General features: G+C 38.3%; 1 protein-coding gene across 4 annotated transcripts in view; it reads left to right on the top strand.

Moving 5' to 3' along the window:
• The first annotated feature begins 559 nt into the window (after window positions 1-559).
• flnc (filamin C) overlaps window positions 560-21572 on the top strand; it is a 54966-nt gene continuing 33953 nt past the window's right edge. For 2 of the 4 annotated variants that reach the window (XM_031899084.1, XM_031899085.1), the window contains exons 1-2: window positions 560-1490; window positions 19086-19334. In XM_031899084.1, the coding sequence (XP_031754944.1) occupies window positions 1139-1490; window positions 19086-19334 (601 nt within the window). In that variant the 5' untranslated portion in view covers window positions 560-1138. The remainder of the gene's footprint in view (window positions 1491-19085; window positions 19335-21572) is intronic. The other 2 variants (XM_002931838.5, XM_031899086.1) reach the window with 1 other exon arrangement.

The following is a 21572-nucleotide window of genomic DNA, read 5'->3' on the forward strand; positions in this document are numbered from 1 at the left end:
TCACCCAGAGCCATTCTTTTTATTCCTGCAGGCTAAAAGCCTAGAGGCTGAGTTTGCTGATTTTCTCATTGCAACAAGGTTTCCTGTGCACTTCTGCGTGTCTGTCAGAGGGTTAGCCCTGCTGTCTACCGAATGAGTTAATGCAGAAGTTATCTTTTTTGGGGGGTAGAAGATGATTGATTAGGTGGGTGAGGGTGGTGGTCTCCCCTTGCATTACATCTGTTGCTTTTGTTAACTTGTGTTGTAAGATCCCTTCCTTCTACCCCCTCTCCCCTTCCCCTCACAGCCAGACCTCCCTGACATGAGGTGTCTAAAAATACAGAGATGTTACAAGCAGTGAGAGCATGGGCAGCCTAAGCCAATCCGAGCCCCCGCTATCCATAGCACCCAATCGTGCCCCTGCTCACTATCTCACTGGGGATTAGGAAAATACTCATCTTAGTTGTATATGGTCATAGCAAAAGCATTCCAGGGAGTCCATGCCTCTGACGTGGGGGGTGGGAGGGGGAGAGGAGCCCAAAGAGGGTGGGGGCATCGGTTTTCTTTAAAACCAACTCCATCCAGGACTCCGAACTTTCACACAAGTTGCCAAAGACCTGCAGACTCACCTCTATCTCTCTCTCTTCCCTCCTTTCTGCTGTGGGATCTGAAGCCCCAGGACTGAGCTGCCTCTCTGCTTTATCTCTTTCATTCCTGTTTCCATCTCCCTCTCTAACACAAACAACAGACCTGACCTGCTGCATTTTTATCCCGTGCCCCCTCCCAGTCACCCCCAAAAAGGACTCACAGAAAGGAAACAGAAGACAGGAAGAAAAAGGATCATTGCGAAGGGAATTTGGGCAAACTCTCTCCTCCCTCGCAGCTCAGAGCCAGGACACAGGGGACTGAGGAAGCCCCTGCAAGGGTTAATCGAACCGTAGCCAAAAAACATCTCACTGTTTCCAAGCGAAGGACAAATAATAAGGGAACTAATTTGATTGTTGAGGTCAGTTCCAGCAGCTTGAACTTGATTTCACAGATTTTGGGGTTTGGATCCAGCAGTTGCCTGCTCACTTTTGCTGTGATTTTCTCCACCCTTTTTTGCTTCGTTAGTTGATCCCCCATATAAAAAGCGAAAAGCTCCCGAACCAAAGTCATCATGAGCAGCAACGATTATTACGACCAGCAGCAGTTTTACCAGGGCGAAGAGGCAGAGGAGATGCCCGCTACAGAGAAGGACTTGGCAGAAGATGCCCCTTGGAAGAAGATCCAGCAGAACACCTTCACCAGGTGGTGTAATGAGCATCTCAAGTGCATGAACAAGCGCATTGGGGACCTGCAGAAGGACCTGAGTGATGGCCTGAAGCTCATAGGCCTGCTGGAGGTGCTCAGTCAGAAGAAGATGTACAGAAAGTACCATTCCAGACCCAACTTTCGGCAGATGAAACTGGAGAACGTGTCAGTGGCTCTGGAATTCCTGGATCGGGAGCACATCAAGCTGGTGTCTATAGGTCAGTTCTTGGGGGGTTTCTAACACAAGGGTGGGCAGGTATAAGTAAATATATATCACACGTGCTAAGGTGATGCATGGCAAATGTATTTTACTTTTATATGATTGATTTGATTTTGTCTATCTAGCTATAGCATCAAAGTTCTGCTCCCGGAGGTAATTTAGTATAATACCTTGTGAGGTACTTAGGGCAGAACTGCCTGAGCTAACGACTTTGTAACGTTTAAGAATGAAGTTGGGGGCCACTAAGGACTTTATTAGCTATCTGTAAGTCAGATATGGGGGCCCTCCCACACTGTAGCTCATGTGTAATACACTCCAGACATTTACTTTTTGATCTCAGAATTAGCTCTTTATATAGGGAATAGTGTAACCCCCTACTGTAAAATAGAAGCATATTAGATGTCAATAAAGAGTTCCATGACTATATATATATAGATGGGTGACTTCTTCTACAGGGGGTATATTCTTTTTTATAATACACAAGTTTCAGTGAGTCATGTGACACAAATTACATCACTAAGCACCAATTATAACTGATAATGTCACTGTCTATAAGCATAATCTATAAGACACTGTTTATAAGCATGTAATTTACAGGATATTAATTAATAATAATTAATATAAACTACAGAAATAATTTTATAATTTTTCTTTATCTGTAATTTAAAGTCAGTGGAACATGTAGTTGTATTCAGCAGTAACTAATGAATTACTACAAGAGTGTGCAGCATTCTTACAGAGTCAGTGCTGTAACCTGTAACCTTGAAGCACCACTCTTAAGTGAAACTGTGAGCGGCTCATGATGACAGCAGAAGAGGGGGTTTTTAAATGGCACTATGCTCACATAGTAGAGAGTTCATGCAATGGAGGAAAGTTTTCATTCTGTTTGTTTTTTCAAACAGGACAATATACCTCCTGATAAAACTTATAAAGATTTTAGAAATAACCACAGAGCCCTGTGTCCTAAATAAAAGCATAGTGTATAGAACAATAAAAGCACAAGTCAGCACTTATAAGCTTTACCATGAAATGAGATAATGTATTCAAGAATATGGAGCAACATCTGGAGAATGTTTTTTTTTCCTATTGATCCAGCTCATTGAATACATTATTTCACTTACAGTAAGTGCTGAACCAAAACTTTAACAAGCAAATATATATACAGGTATATATATATATATAAACCCCTGTTGTTAAATATAATGCTATTACAAGTCATCAAGGAGTTCCATGACCATACAAAAATACAAGGCAGAAATTCATGGCTTTTGTGTACTAACAGAAGAAGTTTGCCTGCACACAAATCCATGCTAGCTCAAAATGCTTCTCGGTGGGTTCACTAGCATGGGGAACAAAGCTGAGCAAAATGGTGCAGGCTTGAAGTATAGGGGTTTAGTGATCAGCCTCTGATGTGGAAATCTTTTACTTGAGACCCTGATTTCATTCAATTGCCTGGTGACCCGGCATACTTTGTGCACCTATAATGTCTGCCTTGATGGAATATTCTTTGGAACAGAAATGGTTTTGGTTGAAGATACAACTATAGGGGGTCTTAATTTCAAACTTCAGAATGTTAATGTGCATCGAATTCTGTAGTTGAGTAGTGTATGCCTACCATAAATTATTTCACAAGTAAAAAAATTCTCAGTATTGATTAACTACACACAGAATATCTAAAAACACTTTCAGTGGGTATAATAAAAAAAGCTATGATTTCTCCCAAATAGGACAGTAATATATACGTAGGCTTATTATGGTAAGAGCTCTTTTTCTGTATAAAAGAAGCACATCTTTAGCAGGGGTGTTTGAAACTTTTTTCACTCAAGCCCTCCTGATTTCTCTGGACCATTATTGAGTCTGACTTCATATAACTATTTGTCTTCATGCATTTAAAAGCACAGTATGCACCCTGTTATAGGCTCAAGAGTATTCAAGACAGCAAGTAGGTCCAAGCTTGTCCAAGTCACTGCTAGAGGCTCCCATAGGTTGGCAGACCTTCCAGCTTTGGAGCTTATAAAATGAATAACTTCATAAACAATTATAGCAGCCAATGGTACTTAACAGTACTTGTTCTTGTGCATGAGAACAACTTGTTTCACACATTACTGTCCCTTTAGATGACCTTTTAGAGAAATCTTGTTTTTAAAAAAAGATTCTCTAATGTGAAAAGAAGGGTCATTGACAGGGAAAATTATCTCATCTGTATATTAAGTAACAGTGGAGTCTTCTTACAAAGGTCGCAATGAGACCATACCAAATTAAACCTGATAACACATACTTTATTGGCATGGCTGAATAACGGAAGTTGAATGAAATATATGGCTCTGCAGTCACCTGCTGTTCTAAATAAAAAAAAAATTGATGTGTTATCACAAGACAAAATAGGCCGAATAATATTTTAAAGCAAGCTTAGTGCATGGATTGATTTTTATACTAAGTTAAACCCCATATAGTATATTAATTGGCAGTGCCTAATGTACCAGAGAAAACTAGATTATCATTTTAGCATTTTCAGTTAACTACCTGTATACCACTGTATATAATTTTTTAGTTGTTTTTACTAAGGGCAGTCATGTATTTCTCCACATCCTTTGGTCTGGCCATATTTACAGAAAAAAACACAGAGAAGTGGCTGGAAATAACTTAAGTTATAGTATTAAGTCCCAAGCCCTGGGTGCAATCATAACTTCTACACTTCCTGTGTGACTTATGGGAGATGCAGTTCACAACAGCAAGATTTTAATTTACATCTGCGTGTTGTGTAATAGAAAGGAGCAATTGCAATGATATTTCAGTATCCTATAGTCTGTGTAACATTTTGTATTTTTAAATTATTTAACTTTATATCTGATTGCTTATAGCCTAAAATGTAACATTTTTTTAGACTTTTTGTAATTCCTCTGTTATTTTATCTTACAGCTGGTTATTCAAACCCAAGCATGTTTATTAGGGTCAGTTCAGATGATTAAGAATTGATAAGGAAAGGAATAGGAAACAAGCATTAGTTTATTTAAAAAATGTAATCTAAGGCTTCTTTTCATGTTTGCTTTAACTTGTGTTTCTGGTGCAGAGCATTTTTATGCATTCCACCACATGGTAATTCAAGTGTTAAGTGATCTCAGTCTGCCCTGTGGGTCAAGGCCAAGTTTTTCTGTTTAGTCTTGGACTCTACTCCTGTAGGTACTGAACGAAAGGGCAGAGGAAAATCAATAAACCCATATGTTCCCATACAGTATAATGCACAAAAACTAAAAGCACAGCACTGCTTAAAGGAACAGTAACACCAAAAAATGAAAGTGTTTTAAAGTAATTGAAATATAATGTACTGTTGCCCTGCACTGGTAAAACTGGGGTGTTTGCTTCAGGAACACTACTATAGTTTATATAAATAAGCTGCTGTGTATCCATTGGGGCAGCCATTGAAGCTGGAAAAAAGGAGAAAAGGCACAGGTTACAAAGCAGATAACGGATAAGACACCATTGTATTCTACAGGGTTTATCTGTTAGCTGCTATATAACCTGTGCCTTTTCTACTTTTTAATGGCTGCCCCCATGGCTACACACCAGGGTTTATATAAACTCTAGTAATGTTTCTGAAGCAAACACAAAACTTTTACCAGTGCAGGGCAGCAGTACAGTATAGTTTAATTTCTTTGAAATATATACATTTTTTGGTGTTACTGTTCCTTTAAGTACAGTTGCAGGTAGCAATCAGTCAGCAATTAGCTTTGAACAGGCCACTACAAGTTAGAAAATCAAAGCAAAGATCTGATTGGTTGCTATGGGTAAATGCACTTGTGAAATTTATCACTATATATTCATAAATCAGCCATGCAAATACAATGTGAAACACCCATGGACAGAGTGGTGTCTCGTTTCGTCACACACAGTGGTAACTACAATGTGCCGTGCATCCTCTACAAAAAAAACTTTGGAGTAGCCTGGCGTGCACAGCAACCTCTACCCCACATTACCTGCCTACCTGCTGGTGTCCCACACTCCCCACCCATTTGTGCCACGCCAGGTAGGAACGTGGCTGGGGAGGAGGATTTATAATAACTTTAATTAGTCCCCCAAGGCCCCCCTCTCCCACAGGCCCCCCTGCAACCACAGGGTCTGCTTCCTCAGTCTATAGTTACACCAGTGAATACACACAGGATAAACACATAACAGCTTTTGTCATAAAATCCCATAGTTGCAGACAATAGAAGTTGCCGTTTCAATACAGCTGGAGGCTGTAGGGTAGAGAGCTCTGATATAAAGTGCTACTGATACCATCTTGCCCTGCTGTACACACTGTACTGCAGTGATCAGCCTTTGATGTGGAAATCCTATTCCCACACCCCTGACCCATTCCCAGAAAAGGGATAAATCTGTGGAGCGCAATAGGATTTCTTCAGGGATGTCACCCCTGCTTGCACCCTGCCAAAGACAGAGATCTGCAGAGGTTTTATTGCATGCAGTCCTGCTTCCCCTCGGGTTGGGTGGAACCGAGGATGATTAATACTGGACTTAACTTATATAGCTGTACATTAAATGTTCTCACAACTTTAATTTAATTACAGTTTCAAAGTTATGTGAAATTTGTATCACACCTGCTATGAGATAGTCCAGCACTTGAGGCAATGGTGAGAATCAAACTGAACTGCTAATGCAAACCAGAAGGAACCTTGTTTTTTCCCCCATTTACTGAGTGACTATAAATAATATGTTTATTATTTTGTTAAGCATGGTTTATAAATTATAGCTGTACATAAAAAAAAAAAATAAGAACTTGGGCATTAAGAGGACAGCCATTTATGCCACAGCTTTTTGTACGCAAATATGAGTTTTGCAGCCAACTTGTGATCTAGCATTGATAATGTTTTGGCAATAGGGTATTGCAGGAATGATGTTACCAAAAGGTAAATGCCCACTTATAGGAATATTAAACAACTCCTCCCCATGTGGTAAAAGGCACTAAGTTTGCCCAGGAGCAGTAACCATTAGCAACCAGTAGTTTGCTTTTAAACAGGTGACCAGTAAATTCTGCCTGCTAATTGGTTTTTAAGGTTCCATGGAACCTTATAGGTATAGATGGAGCTGACTTTGTTTTGACATCACAGCATGGCTGTTCTTATATCAATGGCAAAAGATATCATAATAATCCATGTAAACAGAGAGAGCCATCTGAAAATGCCTACATGAAGTTTGCTCCATCTGCAACTCCTTCTGTAACACAAAGCAGCTGGAACTCTCTGCTGCTGAGAAAAGCAGTACAACAAAAGTTCTTGCCATTAATGTGCTGCCAGATAGCACACAGTAGTAGGAATTCATTCATCGCAGCGCAAACAACAAACTACACATTTCTCTCGCTACAATTATCTTTCTGCTCTATATTATTATGCATGGGTTTATACATACATAAATGTAAGTGTACATACTTTTATAAATAAGGAATAAGGATTTTGCACAAGAAATATAGATTTTATTTTGTATTATTGATTATTTATATACAAAGCCAATGCATTTATGTTTCACTTTTTAAATATTGTTTATCATTCACATTAGTCCCTGCCCCAGTGGAGCTTACATTGTAAGGTCCCTGTTCCTATTACTATATTACTAGTACTTCTATACTGAGAGTCAGTGACATTGTGCGCTCTTCAAGCGCACTGTTCTGCTATCATGAAAAAGCACCACTGCCAAAAAAATCAGGAGAAAAATATATCTACTGTGAATAAATTAGGTTAAAATATTAAATATACATAAAATTGTGTGGGTACAGTGTGGTGCACAATGTTTTGGGGGCTTAATGAGGGGAGGCGACAGTCTCTGAAGGTTAATTGGAGTGCATGCCTCAGTTGGGGTGGGAGCAATAGTTCTTCATATAGACAGGCTATGAAAAGATAATGAAGATGGCAGATAGCATGTACATTCTATTGATACTTTCAAAATATATATAAATATACAGTTTAAAGGATAACACATATAGAAACATGTCTGTTTAACAACACAACAATCCAATGATAATCTACATAGCTGCCCAATATACAAATATTTTTCACAGTATGCATATATTCTTAGCCTATCACATTCAGAGGTCTTGTCAATATGTCCAATATTGGACTAATATAGACTTTACATAATACCAACTATGTCCTAAAAACAGACTCAAAAAATGCTTTTTGAGTACAATAAGAAGCATCTCAATTAGTACCACTGGAAAAAAGCATTATGAAAATGATATTATTATTATGCCCTCTCTCAAATTTGATTCACACTGCATGTGAATACTGGGCATTGATTATAAAACTTCTTTTTGTTGCTCTATTCCCCCTTCCCTCAACAACAGATGGTCTGCCTGTTGCTTGTTTATTCAACAGAAGCAGTTGCTGGGGATTCCTTAAATTCCACCCCCATGTGGCTTGCCTCTGATCAAAACACTCAACATATTCCACAACTCTTAGCATGTGGCACAGTCACACTGGAACTGATGCGGCACTGCAGCACACATCTCCTCTCTTCTGTATTAGGGAAAACTATAGCTCACTAATTATTTGTTCCCAAATAATTAAGTAAACAGTTTCCAATCTAAGCATACTGTAACCAAATATATCTGAAACTCTTGCTTTTAACCAATCAAAAAAAGTGGGAAGTGATAGAGAATTATTTGGATTGATATTATTATTTGGATATTACCACCAGGTCAGGTGTGAAAAATGTGTGACAATTCTTATTACAGTTAATATATGTCACCAGCCTGCAATTGGTGCAGCACAGCAGCTTGGATTTATAAGACATGTCCCTAATTTTCAAATGATCTACTTAACTTAAACTAGTTCATAATTCTATCATGCCACTGAAGCAGCCATGCTGACGATTCAGTTGCTAATCCCAGCAAACAAAATATGTGAAACCTCAGGCCATACTGTATATGTTCAGAAAGAATTTAAGGAGAATTATCAATATTAATTTTTATAACACAAATGTATGAAGTGCCAAGGTATTGCCCAGTGCTGTACAATAGACACATTGAGCATACAGATTTACATGAGAAAAGTGATCAATACAGGACATAAAGTTACAGTAGGGCCCAGCTCAATATTATTAGGACATAATGGTATAAAATCTGTATTTCTACAGAAAATTATACTATTAAACAAACTTTATAGTGTATTTACTTTTAATTAGGCAATTGGACATGACCTGTTTCTCATGGGTGGTTGAAAGGAAAGCCATCACTAGACTATAATGATAATTGCTTTGGCCTTGCTGGTACAATCAATGGTCAAATGATAAATGCTTGCTTATTTAGCAGTGAACAGAAACATTGGGCAATTTCCCTTCTAAATTATTGGCATAATTTTTTGAAAATGTGCTAATGATGGAGCCATCTGTTCTTAGGTTGGGAATATTGAACTGCACCTAAATTTGAAAGTTTGAGAGGGGGTGGAGTACTGAGGGTGAAAATCTATAATGTATATTTATTCTGCATATTGTGCGGTACTGTAGGCTACAGAATAATTGGATGCATGTGGTTAAGGGTAGCAGTGTGATTAATGTGCTTTTGAATAATTTTTAATTAAATGTATTAAAGTATGGACTCCTCTAAACAAATTATTCTAATACATACTTTGTTTTGTGTCTTGTTGAACTTTAAAAATCTTAAGCCTTGTTTACAAAAAAGTAGCATTAACCAAATGTCCTGTGTTGTTTAAATCTTATCAATGTAATGTAATATAAATGTCAACATTTTTTTTAGTAACCAATAAAAAATTATTTAGATGCTTGGTTTCAGAAAGGTGCTATTGGCTACTAGATCTGGTGCAAACTTTGGGGGTTTGTTACATTACCCCCATGGTGTGTAACAATTTTACTGTTTGGTGCAAAAGGTGCCCCTCTCTGCCTGTGGTATCGATGCAAAGGTTCCAAACAACAATAAACCCCTGGAGAATTCTGCCATCATAGACTTCTTAGGGGTATGTCACATGTATGATTTTGACTGCCCCTGTACTCAAGCCAGCAACGGTCACACCCCACCCCTTCCTTCCCTGATCAGCCTGTCACTCCTTTTCAAACAAATAGTGGTGACAGGCATTTTTGGGCAGAGGTCCACCTGTTATGGCAACATGTGCTTTAGAAACTGCATTTCCAATAAATTACTACAGGAAGTGACTGGGCTGCACTAATTGCATTAAATTAAATACAAACAGCCCTTCTAGCTGAACATTCTTAAGTGTCTCTGAGTTCACATGATTTAGTAACTTAAGGCCAATGGCGCCACAAGTGTTGTTTCTTAGCCTGGCCCAATTGGCTGGCTGATAATTGCCACAGAGCACCTCTTGCAGAATGTTTCTATCCAAATACACTTCCAAGATAATTTTTTGGGCTTCAAATCACCTACTGGAGGTTTACATGTAAATGTGAGGTGCTTTTAAAGCTAGCTAAAATGTGCTGAGCCAGGCACTGCCACTTGTGCCATCAACATTAGATAGATTCCATTAATCTCTTGGCCAATCTTTAGCCCACATCTAAAAATTGTAACTTTTTCAGTTTAGTGGATATTATTAAAATGCAGGTATGTTTTATGTGCTGTATGTGAGGGTTTGTCCTTTATTGTAACTGTTTGTAACAATTTGGAGCGTTAACCTTTTGATTTGTATGACACAGGCCTAATAGCTTTATTCTGTGGTTATATCCAAGGTTCTCTGCATCGGGTGTTAGATAAGCCATTGCCTGCTTGTCCCTTGTAGTGAGAAGATATGACAGGTGTGTGTGACACAGAGCAGGGGACACTTTACTGATATGAGCTGACAGCTCAACTGATAAAGGGATCACAGGGCAGGGAAACAAATGACAATATATAGCCATATTTTCTGGATTGAAGAGACGCAAGAAGTTCTATATAAATTAAATACACACATATTTATATAACTGTATTGGTACTTGGTTGTATTCTTGTATGTATTATAGATAGATGAATAGAAAGATAGATAGGTAGATGGATAGATGGCCTCTGGGCACACTGCACAGAAATCTGGCCCTTGATCCGCTTGTTGGGCAACCATGCCAAACGAGTTGATCTTTTAGTGTATGGACACCTTATGTGACATGGCCTCTCTGTTGCATTGTATTGGCTTCCAGAAGAGTATTATAATGAAACTAGTGCATCTGGGTGAGCTATCAAACACCAGGAGAGGTACAGCAACATTTCTGAGCTACTTTTATTCATTTATACATTTTAAGCCAAACCCATAATTTATGGGAATTTTTAAAGATTTCTGCACCCTGCTAAGAGTTGTGCCAGATTCTCAAGGAGCATGAGGTAGAACCAAAGTCAGCAAGAACATAATGCTCAGCATTATATTGTAGGAATGAACTAAAATAATGAATTTATAGATTAACTGTAGGGAATAAATAGACAGTGTACATATATTTATATGCGCGAGCGAAAAAAACTAAGCTGCACAGGATCTTATACTTGGTGAGGCATTCAGAGTACATATGAGCAGATTACCATACCAGTGCAGCTTTACAGACAGATGGCAGATCAGTTATAAATAGACATTGGTGGCGGGTTTAGCGTAGACTACACTAAACTTGATATGTGACATTGATAAAGCTAATGTAAAGCTTTATGTTCTGTAGCTGCCAACCCAGTTTGGAAGTAGACCTGTGTGGAGAACATTCTCTGGCCCAGCCTTTCCTCTTAGCATGATGCAGATAGAGATGTTGTGATACAATTTGCAATTAGTCTTCACATTTTGTGGCTTTTAAACTGTTTCTATTCTGAAATAGGTTCTGGTCTCAGGTCAGCAACTCTCAGCTTCCAGAAACCAGATTCATGTTTAGGCTAAATTGTTATCTATCTTTTTATCTGTTATCTATCTTTTTAGGTTAAGTAAAATCAATTTTTAGAGCTATAGGACAAAACAAAATAAAATAAACACAAAACCATACAGAAAATAGAATGAAGACTAATATCAGTTGGTGTGAATACCGCTGTCTAAATCATACAAAATGTTTAGATTAGATATCACGTGTTAAATAATTTAACTGTGGTAGGGCACTATGTAGTGTGTGTGTGGGATGGGGGTATAATTATAACTGGAGGCAATGGGGCCAGTTGTCAAACCCTAGTGTTTTATTTCACTTGTTAGTTTACAAAGGATTCTGGAAAGATCTGATATTTTTCTTTTTGCAGCCATATTATGCTATAATAATGCATAGTACTTATGCTTTGCCACACAGTTTATTTATACAGTATATAAAGCACAGGCATTTTCCACAGTGTTTTACAACAAAGGCGAAAGAGAAACATTTTTAATGCATGTATTTGCAACTAGAGTAAATGGATTGTGGCAAGTACAGTTCACAGATCAGATGGAATTTATATAGCTAGATTTGCCTTTTATGAATACGATAATAAAGCAGTTTAATGCCTGTGTTTATGAATACCACATGGTATGTTTGGCAGCTTATAGAAAGAGTAGTGCATTATTTGGCATGCAAATTGCAGAAGTATTATTGTCCTTGGCGTATGTAGGAAAAAGAAAGATATTTGCTAATTTACTGCTGTTGGGGGTCTGACTTTATACAGCACTGGTTTAATAGCATGGTATGGCCTACAATTCCTAGCTAACACTTAGAGAGCTGCCAGATTGCTGAGTGTACTCCAGTACTGCAAGAATGCTTCTTGGCTTGGATCCATACTTGAGTTCTGGCATAGATGGACACAGCTGTCACCAGGCTCCTCACAAGGTTGTTATATAGGGCACAAAAAATAGTCTGTATCAGTGACACAGCAAATAGCCCTGATTGTTCGAGAAGGTCAGGCAGGGAAAGGCCCACAGCACGTGGTGTTCTTGAAAATGACTGCCACATATGCTGGGATCACACACAGTGACCACATTGGATTACAAAGCTCTAGGGCACACGATCAGTTGTATCTAACACTTTGTGCAGTTTTCCCTTCTCTGTGTGTCAGCGTGAGATTGTGCAGAATAAGGACAGACATCAGTTATGGGTGCCAGGCATGTACTCCAGCAGCTGTTTATTGTTGAATCAGCTGACAAGTGCCATTGCTTGGGGGCGACAAGTTTAGTGGCTGTGCCTCTTTCCATTCAAGTCAGCTGTGCCTCCACAGACATAGTTTAGTCTAGATTTAACAACAAAACCCCCTTGCATATTGTCTGTCAATTTATATTGCATTGGTCAGGCCATTCCTGTCATATCTGTGATTATTACGTGTCATTAGCATAGTTATGGTTTTTTATAGAGCAAACACACCCATAAGTAAGAAATCTTCCTTTTGTTTCTCCTTTTGTTTATTTTTGGGGCAAACTTCCCCTTTAAACTCTTAAATTGTTTCTGCATGTTTGTATTTATAATTAAGATAACTGCCATATTGCTTGTTCAAAAGCTGCAATTGCAATAATGCTATACAGTCTCCTTCACATCTAATCGGAATGGCAACTGCCATAGCAGGCTAAAACGATATTCATTACACTAAACACTGATGGTATGTTCATTGGAGTCTCCATTTATTTTTTTACTGGACTCTATGGGTGAAAATTTACTTTAGTGAAGGAAGTAGTTTGGCAGCTACCAATAAATACAAATACCGTATGCAGAATACATAGTACTGTCTCTGAGATGAAAATATCCCCACTTTTAAATAGAACATTTTCCCTATTGGACTGGGTGAATTCAATGAAATGATTTTTCCATCTTGTAAAACATTTACTGAAGTGGCACTCAGTTTCATTGCAGTAGATAAAAGGGCATATGGTGGATATTTTGTACAACATAAGATTTCCTGTACACCCTTTTAGATTTATGAACCAACCCTTGGATATGATAGAGTGTGAGTGAGAGAAATTCATATCAGGTTATCCCCAACACATGCTGGCTTAACCCCTAATGAGTCAGCAACTTTGTGTCAAATGCACTAAACATGAATCACAGAAAATGATCCTAAAAAAACATGCCTTTATTCGCTAAGGCCGACCACTAATCTAACTGACAGAAAATGACTTCAGCTATTTATGTTAGACTCAAAACTGAGGTCACAGCGTCAATCAAAACTGCCTGCTGTGTTTCATTATTCTAGCTTTGGGAAACTGCTTGTGCTAGTTACTTTACTTCTCAAGGGTGCGTGACTCTTTAGATCTTGTTTCACTGCAACCCCCAGAATCTCACAACAGTCTCAATATCTTTAACAGTTGAAGAGGATGCTGGAAATCTGACTGTTGCTAGGATACAGGGGTATCCTCAGGATACCTCAGTCCATATCACTTGGCATTGCCATTTGGTACTGCATTTTACCATAACTGTTTAGTGACTGCTGACACTAAGTGGAGATTAGACTTGCGAAATGCTTCCTCCTAGCTTGTAGAAAACATCTTTTTGTTTCAGCAGTTATCAAGATAAGAATAAGCTACATATGTTTCTAATATTGTTACTAACATCTGTCATAAATAATAGCAACAAAATTGTTACTGTTAAGCAAAGACAGAAACATTATTTGAAGCTTGCATCAAGAATGAAGCAAATCAGCCTTATTTGTCCTTAGTATATACCCTACATAGCCATTTATGTACAGCAAAATATATAAAGCACTTTATGTAGCAGGGTGTTCTATATTTTTATGAAGTATTACTGATATATTACTAACCATTACCATTTACAATGCAAGACATGCAGTGAAAGCTTTTTGAAAACAGAAGGTATTCTCATGCCTCATGTTATACACATAATGTAGCACTTACCAAAAATGAGAGGTTTTAAAGAATTATGGTCAGAAAGATGCAAATTTGCAAATTACTCTTTAAAGTTCCTGTTGCAAACTACGCTGGTTTAGGCTAATGGCACATGGGTAATTTTCTCCACTATATATATAAATAAGTGTGTGTATAGGCATGGATCAGCCTGTCAGTACACACACAGAGCTGATTTTGGTGCCAAAATCCTCCATGCACACACACACACACATATGAGGTACAGAAGGCAGGGGATTTACTTTTTTCTGTTGGCTATCCAAAAAGTTATGGGAAAGCCATCTCCCATAGAGTCCATTCTTAGCAAACAATTCTAACTTTTTATAATTATTTCTTTTTTCTCTATAATAATAAAACAGTATGTTATACTTGATCCTAGCAAAACTGTATCAACCCATAAAGGTGGCCATACACGCACCGATAATATTGTACGAAACCTCGTTTCGTACAATATTCGGTGCGTGTATGGTATGTTGGCGAGTGGACTGATATCGCAGGAAGCTGCTGATATCGGCCGACTCGCCGATCGGACCAGTTTGAAAATTTTGATCGGGCGCCATAGAAGGCGCCTGACCAAAATCTCCCTTCAGCGCTGAATCGGCAGAAGGAGGTAGAAATCCTATTGTTTCTACCTCCTTACCTGCCGATTCAGCCCTGAATGGTGTGTGGCGGATCTGACGATGTTTCGTCAGATCGCCACGTGTATGGCCAGCTTTATGGTGGTAAAACATTCCTGCTGGGTTTATTTAATGTTAAATATGTTTCATTTTAGGGTATGGTGATCCAAATTGTTGAAAACCCTGGAAAACCACAGGTCCCAAACACTCTAGTTAATATATCCTGTGCATTTGTATATATCTTTTTATCATTACTATTATTTTTAGTTATTCTTAGATATTCATATTGGTAATATTCAATCTGTAATCCACCCTGGTAGCCAAAGGTTGTCAGAAAACACAAACAATTGTAGTTCAATAATAGCTGGAAAGCCAACAAGCCACAGCAATAAAAAACAAAACAAAAAATAGTTCTTATGGGGATCCTAGCCGTCCTGCATTTCCTATACTTGTTCTCTCAGTCTGGCTGGTAGCAGGGCAGGTGTAAAGCACACAGATCAGGCACCCCAGCATTTGCCTCTGAACTTCCAGGAGCAAGCAGCTGAGAAAACCAAAAGAAGTGTGATCTGGAGTAAGAACAACATTTTTATTAATGGCAGCTGTCTCCCTTGTTAACAGGCTCAGGTACATATTTTCTTCACATATAAATGTGAATTCTTTGGTTTTTCTCCTGTGAATCTCTCCATCTGTCAGTGATGATGTCTGTAGAATGGCATTCTCCCGCTCAAGCTGTTACAATAGAATTTTCTGTTTATGCAAAACAAGGGTTAGAGATTTTTAAATCGAGTGAGGATTTCTGATGCAGGAAGTGCTGTTTATATAGTAAGCTGGCCATACACAGGCCAATAAAAGCAACTGACTCAGCCATTCCAGATCAAATTGACATCTTATTAGCCTGTGGGGCCTGGAAATCAGGCAGAAATCCTGACGGTTGAGGACCGAATCAGTGTGCTGATGCTATACTGCATTGCTACTTTACTGTATCTATAATATAGTGTGTGTCATCTGATGCTAAGATATTAGTAACCCCTACAAATCTACCAATTATTATTTGCTGGGGTCGGTTGCATTCGTTCTGCTCTGTATAGGCAGTGAGATTACATGGCAGAAGGTGAGTAACAGACAGAATCACCCTGCATTTTTAATATAATCCGTACTACAGCTGACAGGGATTCCCAGCATTACCACCCCCTCCTTTACAGCGCTGCACATATCTCGCTGCCTTTGTTTTAGATTATGGAAAGAATGAGAATCCAGTGGAACAGAGAGGATGTGTGACTCATAGTAATGTGTAAATAGGGTTGTCTGTATTCTGCACATGCCCAAAGAGCTTGTATGTCTGCATATATGCAGGGAGGCAGCTGTGTGCATAGGTACATGTAAATGGGTGCTTGCTTAGCTTATCTACTAGTCTCTGCTAATGCAGTGCCATATAGCAAAACATATTCAGTGCATGGTGAAGATTTTAAATCAGGTATAATTTGTTTTGATATCTACCAACCGTTGTTTTGCATGAAGGCCAAAATAGATGGAGCAACTGCAGTTTTTCTCTTTTGTTGGCTCCTAATGTTTGTTCTTCCTGCCCAACCCTGCAAATGTTGCTCAGCTGTTTTTTTGTGCATATTATATTCTTTGACAGGAGGAGTAAGCATTTTGATCTGCCCTACCCTTTAATACATACATCATGTAGAGAGCACTTATTTTTCTCTCTGCACAATATCTTTTCATTCTGTTTGTACATGTAAAATGTACATTTAACCACTATGATGTCTGACACTGTATAATTTCAGTATTAAAATCAGGCCTGAACTGGCAATCTGTGGATTATGGCAAATGCCAGAGGGGCTGCTGGAAGATGCCATAGACAGTCACTATTTAGTGCGCTGGGGGTGCTGGGGGGCATTTTGTGTACTTAAAATGCCAGGGCCTATTTTGAATCCCAATATGGGCCTGATTAAAATAGATACAAAACCTGCTAAATAGTAAAGTAAATGTGCACAAAATACTAACTTGAGCACTTTTGAAATTTAATGTAATTTTTGAAAGTTGTTAAAAAGCCTCCTCCACCCTGGGCCACTGATGAAGGGTTGCTGGCCCTAAGAGAAATTTGCTTACATCAAAGCTTAGGCCCAGGGTTTAATCCTCTATGCCGGAGAACTCACCAGTCAGAAGCCTTTCTACATAGGCTACTTCTTTTGCCTGCTTGCCCAATCACTACACTAGGCTGTAAGGAATAAAAACTGCTTCTAGTAGCCTTGCATACCTTTGGTTGTCAGCATCACTTCATCAATGAGATGTCAAACAGAGCAGTGGTCAGAGAGAGTTTCAAAGGTTTTACATCCCCTTTAAAAGGCAGCCGTCAGGCTAAAACTTAGTGACATGATGACTGAAATGCAACTAGTCACTGATGAATTATATTTTGCTACTGGCTAACACGGTACTACAGTTTTTGTTTTGTGATTAATTATATCTCAAATCATCAATTCATAGAACAGTTGGAGATAAAATGTTTTACAAGGTTTGCTTATGCCTGGTTGTGTGACAGCCAACAGAGAAATATGTTAAACGAGGACAAGTTACATCCAGTAGGAACAAGGTAATGGCAGTGATGCATAGTTATTTAACAGATCTGATTGACAAAAATCAAGAGAAGTGTATAGCGATTTGACAGGCACCTTTTCTGGCAACAGAAATTATCCAGTGGTTGTATTTGTACATCCTCTGACCACAGCCCATAGATATTAAAAATGCTCTGAGACTCACTAAATGTAACACTGCACCACCCCCCATTCATGTTAGAAGAATTGTCTGCTCAGCACATTTTTCATTGTGTCCATGCTGCTACAGTATTAGGAATGATTCTTATTTCTGTAACAGCTATGGCATTTTATACTGTAGTCTCATCACTCAAAACCTGCATGTGCAGCTACTGAGATGATAAGCACAGAATTGCAGAACTACAACTCCCACTGTGAACTACCAGCAGAACATATATTTGCTACACTGGCTGGTTATCTTTAATTCAAACTAAAAATGTCAATTAGGCATCTGATAGGAACATATAAGTGCTACCTATTTTTTTAATGGTTGGGATACTAGCAAAGAATGCTTTGGTTCCTTCCTTGCTTTCCCAGAAATAATGGTGTAGTGCTGTACCTACATGGTTGTATAGAAAAGAAAACCACCTACGCCTGATATGTGTTTAATGTTTGGCTTATGCACCATTACTGATATGGGTGTATGAACCTCCTGTATACACATTTATATGAACCACAGTTAGCAGAGACAGCCTAATGGCATCCTGTCTGTATTTATACTGTACTTCTTTATCATAACTTTGTGTGTGTCATAGAACATACACACCATATGCCCATAGCTGCCTATTACATATGCTTCTCTGTGGCTCAGGAACTAGAAAGGCAGATTACATATCAGTAGAATTTCCATCAGTTCTCTGTGTCTGGGTTTCAGAATCACCCTTGTTTTAGCACATATGGTGCAATAATAAAAGGACCAGCAACTGATTATTTATTCTTAAATAGGATGTAAAGCATCCATACAGCAGATTGTCTTGACTGGTAACTGCATTTTTGTGACATCCCTGCAACAAACACACATTTATATTCGCTGTGTGTTTCCTTAATAACTACTAATATGTACATTATTTTAGTGAAAATACTGATATATTTAAGTTGGCTGATTAAATATAATCACTTTCTTGACTTCCCTCAAAAAGGTCCTGAAAATCATTACATATACATATGTTTGTATAACTAGTAGCCCATATAAAGCAAGCTTTTATGCAGTAGCACCCCCAAAAGCTCCTCAACTTTTGTTGGAGCTCTGCTGCATTATGTTACAATCCCCTGAGCTTTAACCCCTGCAACAATTGCTCTGTATAGTTAAGGTAGATTCACAGATGGTTTCAACCAATGGAACCTCACCTATGTATAGAAAATTATTTTTATTCTGGGGACAGATTAGACCACTTCAAGTATACAGAAAGTATATGTATGTTCCAGTGTATGTATATTGCTTTGCATTCTATTGTATACTGTGCGAATACATGGTTTTAACTTCAGGTATCCCTAAAGACTTCAGAAACATTGAGTTGTGTTTCAAGGATAGTGTTCAATATATTTCTTGTTTTATTTTTTTTCATTACAACTATATTATCAGTATGGTTCAGAGGTTGATAAACATTTTGTTCTGCAGATTCAAAAGCCATTGTAGATGGGAACCTAAAGCTGATCCTGGGTCTAATCTGGACACTTATCCTTCACTACTCCATTTCTATGCCCATGTGGGAGGATGAGGATGAAGAAGATGCAAAGAAGCAGACTCCAAAGCAGAGACTTCTGGGATGGATACAAAACAAAATACCACAGCTTCCAATCACCAATTTCCACCGTGACTGGCAGGATGGCAAAGCTTTGGGAGCTCTTGTGGACAATTGTGCCCCAGGTATGTGTCTCCAACACCCATGCCTCTGATTATCAGATTTGGGCTATAAATATAAACCCATATGACATTGGGCAAATTTGCACCTAAAGTAAACTAAGAGCAATTTCAGTTAGTGGAAGACATTTAGTATGAAATTATAAAGCCCTAGAAAGATCTTTACCTTGGGTTTCACTTACAGATGTCTCTTTGACCTGAAAGACAGTCAGAGATCTGGGAAGTCTACAGAAAACCTGTCCCTCATTAGAAGGCTCAGTTTCCTTGATGTTGCTGCTAATAGCTGATAAAAACATTGCCCTTGAAGAAGCAAAGAAAGATGGATTCCCAAGCTTTGGGTGGAATTTCAGCTGTTTATATCTGGGATAGCCTTTGCAGCTAACAGCTGAAATTCCAGCCAAAATATCTGCTGCTATTTCTCTTGCCTGCTCTCATAGACTTGCCCATAGATGGCACATATTACTTAGCATATCTGAAGAGCAATGAGGGCCTGTCAAGCTAATATTTGCAACTGCCAATGAAATGTTAACTCCAATTACATGGACACTAGATCAGACTCCTTCTAACAAATAGTTTTTGTTATAAGAGGCATATTTGATATACTTTGCAAACAAAAAGCACATACATAAGTGTTATGCCACTGCATACAACATATAGCACATTGAAATTCTTAGAAAAATATACATTTTGCAAATGCCATCAGTGCAAATGATACTGATGCAAAAGGATCATCAATATTTATTACATTTGTACCGTGTGATTATCTTCAACATCACTAGATTGTATAAAAATGTGGCATGGAAATTGCTGAAATTGCTTCTACTGACACTTTCAACATTTCACTTTAAAATTGTTTGTAAAATACAACTCATAAATTATTTTATAAGTGTGTGTATTTGAAGGGCAGTGCTGGAGAATATGTTACTGGGTCACCTAACGTTTATAGGCATTATTTTTATGGACAGATTTATTCCGGAAACAGAAAGGTTAATAATTCTTGTGTAGAACACACATTACTACTCAATAGCAGTCAAGGGGTCTCTATGATCAGTATCCAGCTATTAGATCACAGACAAAAATATCCAGAGACACCCAAGGGAGTGAGTCCATCCCCCTCCTGAGAGGCTAAGAACAGCTGGCAGCCCCCACATGCGCTCCTGATTTATCTCAGTGTCTTGCTTATTTATTCATATACACAGAACTCCATCTACAAAATCAGCTCAACTCTAGCTCTATGAAAACAAAATGTACACCCAACTAACAACCTTGTCAGAAGCAAGCCTAGAAAAATTGTGTTTCCTTTTCACAACAAAATTCTATCAATAAGTTGAAGATGCAGATGTTGATACATAATTCTATTTGTACAGAATATATTAAGTTCTAGTCTGCCCTTCATTGGTTTTTGAGTTACTTTATAACTTTCCCAGCCGCAATAGGTTTTGCCACCAGCAACTGGCCAACTAAATGAACATTATGATAAGCCCTTCATAAGTCACTGCCTTTTATAACCACCTGTAACTGTACAGAGAACACCTCCTACTGTAAATTATACAGTTTTTAATTGCAGTGGTGCGTGCAATACTTTTTCATGCCATTGCCTTCATTATTTCCAAATAAGGCAAAGTGTCTTTTATTGATTGCTAAAATCATACATTAGGCATGCTGGGAAGAGCACATGCAGTTATCAGAGCATAGTGCCAGGGTGCTTTTATTCAGAAGCAGAGTCATTCCCAGTGTTACTTTGTGCTTCTGCCTGCTTGCTTTCATGACAAGGATGAAATGTATCTGTAACATTATCCAGCCTAGCTGTCTGACCCCCTGCCAGATGGAGAGGGGTTGAGAGACAACTCTGAAATCACTTATAAGGTAACAAGCTTATAGAGTATACCCTATCTTATAATTCAAAGCAGTGGTCCCCAACCTTTTATGCACCATGGACCGGTTTCAAGTAAGACAATTTATCCAAGGACCGGGAATGGGGGGGCGCAACTAGTGTATAGTATAGGATTTTAATATTTAATATTTAATATAAATGTAATTACTACATTTTATATAATGCACTTTATTATTATTATTATTATTATTATTACATTATAAAATACAATACAGCTTATCAAAATACTAAATCAGTAGACCTAAACTTCCCCTGCAACTAGATGTGCCCAGCCCCTTTGCATGTCTAACTCCTACCTAAGTGGTGTCATCTCCTACTGCTTAGTATGGAGCTTTAAGTACTGTGGTCCT

This window comes from Xenopus tropicalis, chromosome 3 (assembly GCF_000004195.4).
Source record: "Xenopus tropicalis strain Nigerian chromosome 3, UCB_Xtro_10.0, whole genome shotgun sequence".
NCBI classification, from domain to species: Eukaryota; Metazoa; Chordata; class Amphibia; order Anura; family Pipidae; genus Xenopus; species Xenopus tropicalis.